Raw genomic sequence first — 13,098 nt, forward strand, 5'->3', positions numbered from 1 at the left:
GGGAGGGCTCCAATGAAAATTTTGTCATGTAGGGTGTCGCACTTTGTAATTTTTTAGAAGCACTGCCTTATTGTGTTTTATTTCAAATCATTGTATAAGTGACTTGTACTTGGATTATTTATTTTGTATTAATTCAAGAAAAATAATCAGCGCCGAGTGGCTTCATTTTGTCCTGGTGGTGTGTTGGATAAATGTGTAGGCACCTCCGAATCAGCGTAAGTCAGATGATTTGAAAAGAAACCTAAATAATTTGTTATAGAAGGAATTATTATCGACAACGTTTCGGTTTTAGAGGATCCATGAAAAGTTAATTTAACACCAATACAAAAAGATTATTTTTATCAATTAATAAAGACGAATTTTTGAGTGAAATAGAAGATGAAATCCTTGAAATTGTCTAAGCACACAAATATTTTTACACAAAAAATTAGATTAGATTCTTCACCAGATATGTCTCATACCGAACTAATCTTTATTAATATTGCTTCTGTTTCTTATACACCTCATGTAGAAATACATGAACTGGAAAAGGGCTTCATAACTTTGTAGTAGACAAAAATGCAAAGTTAAAATTGGGGGAAAAAACATCTAAGAGGACATGAAGGATACAACAACGGTGCAATTATAAAAGAAAAAAAAAACGATTGGTCTATAAACATAGTTTTAAATCAAACAGTACTTTTGGTACAACGTCCTGACTCCAGCTCAGTCTAAATGAATGTTTTTTTCTAGAAAAAAAAAAGGGTAAGGGGGCGTCAACAACCCTCGCGGCGGCCCTGTGTATATATATATATATATATATATATTTATATATATATATATATATATATATAATTTTAAATTACTACAAAACAATTTTTTTTTATTAGTAAAATGCAAGCTTTTTTTTTAATTGGCATCAACATGTTTATTTAAAAATATTAAATAGTACAAACAAAGGTAAATTTCCAACCAAAAAAATGTTTTCAGATATCAAAATGGACTTATGATTTTGTTATAATAATTAATGATAAAGTTAACTCAATTTCTTAATTGATCCATTCCTAGTAGCATTGTGCTTTAAAAAATAGTTTAGGATATTGCTAAAACATAGACATATCTAAAGTGATACACTCTGGTTATATCAACACACAACCACATGTATAGAAATTGCATATATTTATTTATATTTCCATAGTAAAATGCAGTGGCCAAAAAAAAATGTATTGGTCTGACTACCTTCAAAACAAAATCACAATGAGCATTTGTCAAAAAAAAATTGTAACAATATATTCTGAGCAAAGTTTCAACTGACAAACAAAATTGTATCTTCTCTTTAATCAACTTATGAGTCTTAATGAACATTTCGATAAAAGTAATTTAATGACTGCTACTCACTGAAGACAAAACACACTTTGATCGTGTAATACCATTTTACATATAAATATGAACAGCATCCATGCCACAGCTAAAAGATCCCAATCTCGATAGGTGGGACTTGTAGTCTGTATGCCAGAAAATTGCCTTCCGAAAAACTTCTTTATGGGGAGCTGTATGCAGGAAAGCGCTCTCATGGGGCCAACACAAGCATTACAAAGACATCTTTAAGAGCCCTCTCAAGGAGTGTGATATTGACATTCACCATTGGTGAACACTAGCTCTCAATCACTCCTCATGGTGTGAATCTGAGTGTAGGAATCTCAAAATACAAGGCAAGGAGAGCAGCCCTCATGCATTGCAGAGCCAACCAAAGGCTGAGAGAGCAAGCTGATCTACAGTAGGCTGGCTTTTTATAGCCAGGATTAGAGTTTATCCCCATCTTCCAGTTCATAGGAAATGAGAAATGTGCTCATCACAAAGGGAGCTATGTCATTTTACTAAACTGAATGGGGAGGGGGGGGGGATCATAAAACATTTATTCCCATTTCACTTAATTCACTTGATTTGGTCATAAAAAGATAGCTTCATAACATTGGATAAAAGTAGTCCTTTATTAAAATCATTAGATGTTAAAATACTTGATCAAACTATCTTGATGTATGATAACTTTAAGACTTGCTGATCACTCCAATTAAAAAAAAAAGCTTATTTAGTTTAGTGTAAGCCTTGAAATAAAATCCTAATACATTTTTATACATTATATTTTTCAACTGACAGAAATTAAAATCAATATCCACTTTAAATAAACCCAATTATAAGCTAAAAAAATTAAATTGGCATAACAGGAGAATGTTAGAGAGCATCCCAAAATAACAGTGGAGCTATAACATCACTTATGCTCAAATCTATATTTCAATCTGTAGAGCAACATTTTATTCATGTTCATTTTCTTCTATGTTTAAAGATCAAGTGAAGTGTGGTGCCTAGCCTAAAGGTCCAACAAAGAAATGGAAAAATACATTTAAGATCACTTCATGTTCAGATTTTCAATTCTCATAATTAAAAAAAATGAGAAATTAAAACCCGAGTATTACAGAACAGTCTAGTCAAGAGTAACTGAATAAATTTAAAACATAGGAATAAAACTAGAACACTATGTCCCTTTATACAGAGTGAAAACTAAATAGAGTGCAATCTGAATAGTTTCAATACTGAACATGTGAATGTAATAATTAGTGATCATTACATAATGTACTATTTTAAATGCACATAAACATAAGTACTTGATTTGTCAACAAAAATTATAAGTGGTGCCAGTAAAAATATAAAAGGAAAACAAAATTAAGGTTTGCGTTATCTGGATATAGAGGAATGTGTTACAAACAAAAGATTGATACCATCAACTGCAGTGAAGATTGAACACATTCATTGGTAAGCAGTAAGAGACAAACACAAGTATAAATAATGGGAACAAGGATGTGGCTGAACAAACCATGCAAGAATTCAATCATAAAATAATTCATTTTACTGATGGATACGATGTTTAAATATTTTTAAAAAAAGGTTCCAGAATACAGACAAAAAAATGATGTTGAATGCTATAACTACAAAATATACTTATTCTATAAACAAACTTGCAATAGGAGAGGAGGACTACAAGAAAAATTGTGGTCAACAATTAAGCAGGTTATCTATCTTTCTTAGTCTTGATCCCCCCCCCCCAAACCACTCCTGTTTTTTTTTAAATGGACATGACTACTGAAGTCAACTCTTTTATATTGTAACTTAAACACAATTCTAACATTTCTACTATCATTTATTATAACTACAATCTTTGTTTAAAAATAACATATAGATGAAATGCATTATCTGATAATCTGTATCTTAAGTTAGCTATAGAAGAATATAGCACACACTTAGGCTTCAGTGCCATGACAGCAGCATTAATAATCTTATCACCTCCCTTCTTTTACTCGATACCTTGTAAACAAAGCTGAATACACTTTTCAAAACATACACAGTACAACTAAAGAATCTCAACAACATTTCACTGTAGAAAGTTTTCTGTGCAATTCCAAAAAATAAAACAAAATACAGTAAGGTTTAAAATCTATTTTTTTTTTTTTTTGTTGCTGTTGTTGGACATTGTTACCATCTGGTGGATTTCTATGCTACATAATGTGCTAGCAACAAGGCTCACACACTTTTTGTGTACTCATTAACTAGTTGGAGTAGGAAAAGCAAAGATCTAGGCAATTAAATAAAGCTTTTATTGATATTTGCAACTGTGTCATGGAAACTAGATATAAAAGAAAAATGGATCATACACTATAATTTTCTATTTGAAGAAAGGAAGGGGGAAGGGGGGTTAAGATGAATAAAGTAGATATTTGCCTTGTATAGAAAAAAGACAAGTCCAGGGCACCATCAGTTCAAAATATTACATCAGTAGTTTTGTTATTATGAACATCATTCTCCAATTTTTGTACAGGCTTAATTTTATCAGCAACAAATGGCATGTTACTAGCATATAACTAGATAAGAAAACAAATGGATTTGTTAATTTAAAAAAATGTAGAGACCAAAGTTTAAAAGCACATCACAGTTTATAGCAGAACATGTTTGCCTGAACAAGCCCTATAGATCTACTATCTGTGTACACAACACATATCTTTAGAGTCAAGAAACAATACCCACCACTTCAGCCTCAACAATCACAGATGACTAGTATGGCCCTTGTGTACTACAAGAGAGATTTGGGGCTTTGATGGACTTGTGTCGTTAGGAATTAGATTTAAACTTATTTTAAAATGATATGAATATTATAACATAAAAGACATACATTATCATAGGCTAAAAATATGTTTAAATTATTGCATATATCTTAAGTGCTCTTAGCAAAACTTTATGTTCATAGAGAATTTATTTTAAGAAAATAAAAATCATAGTAAAAGAAAATGATATTAAGAAAATTTACTGAAATACATTCAAAGTGGATCAGTTAAAAAAATCATGAAATCTATCAAATAAAAAAAGCTCATCTATTATTAGAGAAATTTCAATGTAGCCCTTTATAACTTCAAACAGTGTATTTAAAACAACAAATTGTAATCATAAGTAAATTTTGTTAAATTGATTCTTCTACTCAAATTGCATCATTTGCAAAGCTAAATAACTTTTTCATTGAATAAGGGCAAAGGAAAATCATTAAATATAATATCATAATAACAATCATAAAATGCAAATACATCAATTCTTAAATGTATAAATCAATATGGAATTTATTAAATTCTCCTGTTACAGATTTTTGTACCCACATAAATTATGAATGAAACTCAGAAAACATCAGACCAGTAGCTGATATTGCATCACCTAAACCTACTGTTTTCACTGGATGTTTGCATACTAAAACAGGACTAAATACAAAATAATAATTATCTTTTTTCCATGTTATAACAGGATTATGAGGATCAAACTCTTTTTCTACATCACCTGTAAAAAGTTTAAACTTCAGAGGTATCTTCAGCATTACCAAGTTTTCATCCATTTTAGCAATGTTACATGCCTGCAGACCTGCAACCTGGGCCCCTGCAGCAGTGGCTTTGTCCACGTTTGACCAGGCAGATTCTTCAACAGCAATTATGTGAAATGTTAGAGAGTGGAAGTGAATGCGTGTTAACCTTGACAAAGGATGCTGGGTAGATTTGCCATATGTCTTCAGGGTCCACAGCATAATATCAGAGATTTTATAAATTTCTGGCTGCCCCGTATGGTCGTCATCAAAGTGATCATGGTGTGGTCCATCTAAAGCTTTAGAGGCAAACACTATTTCTTGTTCATTGAGACCAAGTGAGTCCACATTCGGTACAGCCTGTAAGAACATACATGAGATGATTAGTAACATGAATTATTTTCTTTAAGGAGTTCTCTTCTGAAACATGATAAGTGAAAGATATACATGTTTTATTAGCACAATGACCAAAAAGCCTTTACTTACCTAACTAACATCAGGTACCAATTTAAGCTGGATGACTCAAAGATGCTTTTATATCTTAATTAAAAATCTAAACTTCATTGATTTTCAGCTTTAGGTCATAATGTGATTAGTCAGGTATTTGAGAATCATGCCATTATCTTATTATCACAAGCATATGCCACTATTTTATTATCATAAGCATAAGTAAAATTTCTCTTTTTTATTACTAACGAAGCTGAAAAAAAGTTTATCTAGCTACTTTTTTGTCTGACTTTACTAGATTAAGAAGTTTAAAATAGTTTTAGAAAAATCTCTGAAACTCTTAGCCTGTTGTAGAATAATAATTGTATTCAATAGTTGCAGCGTGCACTTGCTTGCATTCAGGCTCATACTGCTCATACACTGAGTCTATTTAAGTGTATCTTTAAATATCAATCTAAAGCCAATGAAAATTATTATACTGAGATGAAAAACCAAGGAACCTAACTTGTGTTTTTTTTCAGACAAATGGAAGAGAACAAGACAAGCTAAATGGTGCATCTGATTTTTATTTTTTTTTACAAAACCTTTAAATAAAAAAAACAACAAAATTTACATATAGTGAATATCAGCTATTCACCAAATTAGGTGGTACTTTTTTTTAATGTAACAGCTTTTAAAAGTAATTGAAATTGATAGTGAGGCAAGACCTAAAAAAAAAAAATTTAAAAATATGGATTTTTTAGTATTGTTTTGTAGTTCACCATATTGGGGGGGTCCTCAAACTGCACGATAATGTCAAATAAGGACAGACAGCTAATAAGATCTGTTTAAAAATATGTGAGAGGAAATCAAGAAAGATACTGGTATGTGGGATTTTTTTTTTTAAATGTTAAAAAAAAAAATGAACAGATCATTCCTAAAAATTCTTACCTGTTCAATAATAAGCTTAACATAGTCTTTGGTAGCCATACTTGCCAGTTCTAAATGTACTGGTATAGAACTTGGTACATCCTTCAGAAGTGTTACAAGTTTAGTGAAGCGTTCATTGAAAAACTCTTGACTTTGACCATCCATTATGTTGAGTCCTGATGAAATGATGAATTAGCATATTTAGAGTAGGTTTAAAAAGACGAATTTTGTAATTATAACATTTCATCTAATAATAAGTATGCAAATAAATAAATATAAAGTTATACAGCTGCATGTTTCAATGTATTGAGTTATATACCCAGTATCAAGGGTAACATGCCAGGATGTGTCTTTATGTGTAAAGAGGTTAATTTTAATATTGCTAGAATTAACACATGTTAATTAATTTGTTTAGAATTTTAGCTGTCATGAATGCTAGGCCAACGTTATAGCCTGATTATTCTGTAAAATCACCAGGTTAAAATTCTGTCTAAGAAATTAAAAAACAAGTTACCCGAAAGAAGCATAAGATCTGGCTGGAAGACTTTAATACTCTCAAAGAAAGGTTCTAGCATTACAACTTTCGAATTTGATTCATCATGGCTAGTGATGAATCGATTCGCAACAGGAGCCGAAAGATTTCCCCACTTCTCTCCAATTTTGTATTCCATTATGAGGTGTATTTCATCCTTAGGGATATGACATGACTCAGGAATCTTGATGGATTTAGGCATCAAACTTTCAAGAAGAGGTCCAACTGGTCCAACAAAATGTATCTTTCAAAGAAACAAAAAATACCCTCTTATCTTTTCTTTTTTATTTATGATGAATATTAGATCGTTTAAATATCTTACTGCATTGGGATAAAATATTAATAAGAATAATACTTACAATCAATTTTGGAAAAAGACTTGAGGCTTTTTTCGCCATCAGAGCAGCATTCCCTCCTATAAAATGCTATATATATATATAAAAAAAGATTAAGTGACAGTAGTATAGTATGGCAGCTTTATCAGACATTTAGATTTTTACAATGTCTAATTTGCTTTTATAAAGCACATTTTAATGCCTTCAACTAGCTCAGAGTGCTCTAGTCAAATCTCATTTATGGACCAGTGGGGAGACTGGGGTATCTGGCAGAAGGTTTTCCATGCTGCCTTTAATTGCTCAGTAAACACAACTCTGCTCATGTCAGGTGTCAAACCACGAAATTCCTTGGTAGGTAGTCAAGCCAAGCTCGACCTTACTTAGCCACTCTGCCACAAATCCATTTAACTCAAGTTGACCTGCTATTTACTACTCATAATGTATAGTTAATATGTTCCTATTAGTAAATATGTCCCAGAGAGACATGTATCATACTCATTAAAATCAAACTATCAATTAAAAAAAAAACATTGAGCTATAGTAAACTTAAAAAATGAAGTACCTCAACATCCCTAAGTGTCTCAGCAGCTTGTATAATTTTTTGATACACCACTTGGTCTGCAAATGTTCGTTCAGCTGCACTCCCTCTAGCAAAATAGTATGAGAAAGTTTCTTGCAGCTCACTAAAAGAACTTAAAACATTGTTATTTTTCTTATTACCTGGGGAGATGTTCAAGGCTTTTAGCAGGGAAACTCCTGATACAATAATGTCAATATTAGAATTGACCCTGTGGAAGAAAATATTTCTTGCTTTATTTTAATTTTTACCCAATTTATTAGCTTCATTATCAAAATGTTAGTATAAATTTCTTGTGATAGCTAGATAAAAGTATTAATGGTAGGTGATGGAGAGGGCTGATATATATACACATAGTGTATTAGTGACTGTCATGTTTCTATTTAGTAGATTCTATGCTTTAAAAAAATTAAAAATTTAACCTTTAAAATGTAATGACCAAACATTTGAAAGTTAAAAAAAATATAAAGATTAGAAATACACTTTTAAAATGTAGACTTCCATGTCAATTACTAATATGTATTGCAGATCTAAACTAACCTAAATTGATTTACAAATGTGATAGCTGATCATTTTTAAAAAAGAAAGATGTCAATTCTTTTTTGTCTTGTTCTCTTTATTGACATAGCTCTAAATCACTGCATCCATTTAATGAAGTGAAGACGAAGCACTGTACTTAATGTTTATATGCATGGAAAATAATCACTATCCAGAGATAAATTTCTTTCTGACATCCCAATCTTTTCATCCAAATAGATTTAATATTTTTTAAAAATTTCCGTCATCTCCTTGCTTCTAACTGCAATTTCCTTGTGATCATAAACTTAATTTTATTAAAACACTTTTATCTTCTTATTAATGCTTATGTTCCAACATAATTTCCCAATTCACTTGCAAGGGCATTTCTGTAGCTTATAACAGTAGTACTAGAAAAAAACTAATATATTATAAGCTTTTACAGAAAAAAACATCATGTCTATTTTTAAGGATCAAAATGAACCAAATAAAGCAAGTTCGTTGTACATGTGTGTGCTTAGAGTAAAACAAATACTCTGTATCCAGAGGAGAGTAGCTGAGAAGAACCTCATGCTACTTTTTTATGACACTGACTACAAAATAGCTTACTAAACAGCTCAGTACAAGGAGTAGGCTAGAAGTAGAACTGTGCGTGTGGATGGGAGGGGCTTTTGCAGAAGGGAGGTTACTAGAAATGATAAACTGATAAACCTGAGAAATGTGAGTGCGCATGTGTGTGCGGGGCTAATGTGTAAAGAGGGAAAAAAGTGTGTGTAAGTGAATTGTTACCCCCCCCCCCCAAAAAAAAAAAAGCATAAGATCTGGCTGGAGAAATTTAATACTCATAAGGATTTTCTATTGGAAATATAAAAGCAAAGGTTTAATCCTAAATATGAAGTGATAATAATAGTGTGTATGTGTGTGTGTGTTTAAGGGATGGAACTATGGATGAGTCAAAGCAAAGGCACACTTTTCTTTTTGGACTGATGGGCCAAGAAGTGTGGGTGTGAATGTAGAGGAAAAAATGAAAATGACCTAGCTAGGAAACATGAACACTATTGACCTAAAACTAGCACACAGACAAATATTAAATTCTTAATTAGGGCTATAGTAAAGAATACTTAGCCTCCCACATTTTTTTTGGCTACACATGAGTTTAGAACTTAGTACACATTTGATATAGGCTGAGACATGTTAGTAGCAAATCTTTGTAAAAATATGTGTCAATGTGAAGACTGTGATCAATATGATTTAAATTGCTATTCATCTAGATACATTGGCCTACATAAGTCTAAGTCCTGACTGACTGACAATGACTCAGCACTTATTCTACAACTTAGGAGACTCTAGATCTATCATAACAATTATAAGACTATATATATTTAATTTCTATCATAACAATTATAAGACTATATAATATATTTAATTTAATAGCTAATCACTAGAACTAGATGATAACATATAAATAAGTATTTAGATCTAAACGAGTTTGAGACTACTAGAAATGCACTCAAAATCAGTCTCTAGATAAACCTTGATAAAAGTTATGCATATTGGCTACAAGTCAACTAATACCCCTGTCAACATTAATCATACAGAGCTTGAACAAATAGAAAAGTTCAGCTATTTAGGCAGCGTTATAGCAAGTGATGAATATCATTATGTTGCATGTCAGGGAAAGTAGTAGCTGTCTATCAAAAACTAGGACCTATCTGGGCAAACAAATCAAATAGCAAGGAGACCAAGATCCACCTCGTCAATACTATCACTGTCCCAATGGCAACCTAGGCTTGCAAGATGTGGGAGTTATCCATAGTAAAGAGAAAAGTGGCGTAGCACTGAGGGCTGAGAAGGATCCTAGAAATAACATATCTATATATATATATATATATATATGGAGATCATGTCAACAATAATGAAATCTTTTCCCACACAAGCACTCACCCTCTAAGAAAAGCAGTTTAAACTTGTACAAATGTTGTATGAGATTCATGGGACATATCCTTAGACAAGATAAAACATGGCATAATATGGAAGCCAAAAAGAGGAAAGCAAAAACAAAGCTGTCATGGCATCGCATCTTTAATAAGTAAGACCTAAAATCTGTTGGCGCCAGCTGGAAAGTGGCTTTGGAAGCCACCCATGATAGCCAATCTATAAGGAGAGAGCTTGCCCCCTATGTGCAAAATGGTGGTGGAAGACCAAGACTCTAGATCTTACTACTTTAAGTAGTAAGTAAGATCTAGCAATCTATGTCTAGCAAGTTAATTCTAGAGTAGAGCTCTGGAGTAAAAAATCTAGAAATAATTTAGGAAATGTAGAAAATGTTAACTGGAATGTAGAGAAGATCAATATCTAGTTAAGATCTAGGTGTATCTCAATCTAGATCTAGATTATAGAATTAATTTTTAATCTAGAGATATAAATTTTGATTAATAAAAGGTGGTGGCCCCAACCAGATCTGCCTGTGGACAAGAAATTTGTTTTGATTGTCTAAGTAATAAAACTTCAAACAACCATTAGGTATTTTTTTCACTTGAAAACAAACTGAACAGCATCAGAAGAGCAATTGCAATTATTTAACATGGTTTTCACAGAAAGAACAAACTGAAAAACCTATTATTGATAATGAATTATATATTAACTAATAGCAGCTTTTCATATTACAGGGGCAGCTATAAAAATTATTAAAGGCTTTTTTCAGGACTAACAAAGCCCACCAAGTACGTGGTAGGCATGCCACAGTCACACAAATTCAGAGGTGGCCTTAGCAGTGCAGGGCCCTGAGCGAACTTGTGTGATTTAAGGGCCAAGAATGTTTGTATGCTAGGCTGACAGTGACAAAAGATTATCTGTATCCTAAGTGTATAAGACGCAGCTGCTCCACCATTCCTTAAAGCATTTATAACTTAGTATTAGTATAAGATACTATAAGACAATAAGTTTATTAAAGTCAAAGTCATTTAAAGGCTGAATCTTGAATCTGCACTTGAAGAATCAATGCCAGCATTACACCATCATAAGTCATAATCATGTCTAAACCTATATAGATCTAGATCTATATCTTATCTTCTTATCTTCTATAATACAGACGCTACTTCAAAAAAGAAGATGATTACGTTCTACGTGTCATGCATTTAGTCATGCATATTAACCAATGACTTAAATTCTGCCAAGTCACTGGCTAGCTCAGGCAACCCATTCCATGCTCTAATAGCACTAGGGAAGAAGGAGTATTTGTACAAATTTGTCCTAGCATATGGGACGAGGAATGTGCCTTTATCTTTGTGTCTTTCAGAGTATTTTATTAAATTTTGTTTTTGTATTTGAAGATTATGGTTCAGAGTTTTATGTTTAAATTGCTACTTTACTTTTGAGTCTTCTGTCCTCAAGGCTTTCTAAATTTATTGATTTTACTAAAGGTGTTACTCTAGTCAAATGTGAATATTCGTTTGTTATGAATCTCACCGCTCTATTTTGTGTCTGTTCCAGTTTCTTAATGTTTTCTTGAGTTGAGGGGTCCCAAACGGAGGATGCATATTCTATTATTGGCCTAACCAAGGTTAAATAACATTTTAGTTTTATGTCCTTATTTGATTTATAGAAATTTCTTTTAATAAATCCTAATGCTTTGTTTGATTTTTTTTTTAGTTTCATCAATATGTGGATTCCATGAGAGTTTTTCATTTATTATAACACCTAGGTATTTTGTGTTTTTAGTCTGTGTTACTGGTTTGCCATGAATAAGATATTATAAGTGGAATTAATTTGCTTTAGTTTGTTTGTTACTCTTAACAACTGACATTTTTCTGGGCGGAAAGACATGCTCCAATTTGATTCCCATTTCTGTAATTCATCTAATTCTCTTGTAAAATATCTGTGTCTTGTGTTGTTTTTATTGTTCTATATATTATGTAATCATCTGCAAATAATCTAACTTTTGTTCCTGAAGTAATGCTATTTGGTAACTCATTTATGTAAATTAAAAATAGTAGTGGACCCAAGACTGTTTCTAGAGGTACACCTGAGTTTACTGAACATTATCGGTGTTGATTTAGAGCCATTTATTATTACAGTTTGTTCTCTCCCTATCAGAAAATCTTTAATCCACAGATGCAGCGGACCATTAATGCCGAAATATTTTAATTTTTTAAGCAAACTATGGTGGTGAACTTTGTCAAAAGCCTTAGAAAAATCTAGTAAGATAGCATCTATTTGTTCACTATTATTAGTATTATCTAAACCTTTTGAAAAATCATCAATTAGTAAATTTAGTAGTCCTATTAGTTGTGTTTCACATGATCTATATTTGCAATTATTAATTATATAGATCTGAGTCTAAAGAAATAAATTATCTTACCCGACTGAAAGTTTCTGAAACTGCTTTGTTGGTGGTTTAATAAAATCAGTCCATGAATCTATAATTACACGTTCTCGGTTCACATTGTTATCCGAATATTTAAAAAATAAATATGATACCAAAGCAAAACAAAGTGCGAAAAATATTGTGTAGCTTGCCGACATAATCCCTTATTAACAAACAGTATCACTATATATCTAGATCTATTATTTAGAACCTTAAATCAGATTGTTAATTGAGTCTAGAGTACTCTAGAGTCTAAATTTATTTATAAGTGTTCCTTTAACAGCCTGCAACTAGGGACTCTTTTATTAGGTAGAGTTAGAAAGAATGATTCGTTTGATTTAAATCAAGAGTAATCAGCTCAAACATTGTACAAATTGTGCTTTGTTCTTTTTTAGATTTAAGTATTTTAAATGTTTTTTTTAAATTAAAATCTAAATGTATATTTGTAAAAGGCTTTGGTTGTTATCTTTATTAAAACAAATTAGATCTCGCACTCTACACCCACCCAGCAGTTGAAGAGATAACTCTAGTAAAATCTAGTTATTA

At 31.6% G+C, this 13,098-nt stretch overlaps 1 protein-coding gene across 2 annotated transcripts; it reads right to left on the reverse strand.

Moving 5' to 3' along the window:
• Nucleotides 1–1,143: 1,143 nt before the first annotated feature.
• Nucleotides 1,144–12,883, reverse strand: LOC106074092 (ADP-dependent glucokinase-like). 2 transcript variants are annotated; one of them, XM_013234815.2, is made up of 6 exons: nt 12,547–12,883; nt 7,656–7,881; nt 7,118–7,183; nt 6,741–7,002; nt 6,248–6,402; nt 1,144–5,230 (listed from the first exon to the last, which is right to left on the reverse strand). In XM_013234815.2, the coding sequence occupies exons 1-6, from the start codon at nt 12,708–12,710 to the stop codon at nt 4,682–4,684; spliced, it is 1,422 nt and encodes a 473-aa protein (XP_013090269.2). In that variant the 5' UTR covers nt 12,711–12,883; the 3' UTR covers nt 1,144–4,681. The 2 variants fall into 2 exon arrangements, with proteins under 2 accessions (XP_013090269.2, XP_055884333.1); XM_056028358.1 differs by lacking the exon at nt 12,547–12,883 and adding an exon at nt 9,320–9,641.
• Nucleotides 12,884–13,098: the final 215 nt, after the last annotated feature.

The sequence above is a fragment of the Biomphalaria glabrata genome, chromosome 1 (genome assembly GCF_947242115.1).
Source record: "Biomphalaria glabrata chromosome 1, xgBioGlab47.1, whole genome shotgun sequence".
Classification (NCBI taxonomy): domain Eukaryota; kingdom Metazoa; phylum Mollusca; class Gastropoda; family Planorbidae; genus Biomphalaria; species Biomphalaria glabrata.

Excerpts from the sequence above, each read along its gene's own strand:
- LOC106074092 (XM_013234815.2), bottom strand. The coding sequence starts at position 12,710 with ATGTCGGCAAGCTACACAATATTTTTCGCACTTTGTTTTGCTTTGGTA. Across the intron at positions 7,184-7,655 it reads AGACACTTAGGGATGTTGAG|CATTTTATAGGAGGGAATGC; the intron begins GTACTTCATTTT and ends ATATATATATAG. Across the intron at positions 5,231-6,247 it reads TTAAGCTTATTATTGAACAG|GCTGTACCGAATGTGGACTC; the intron begins GTAAGAATTTTT and ends ATGTTCTTACAG.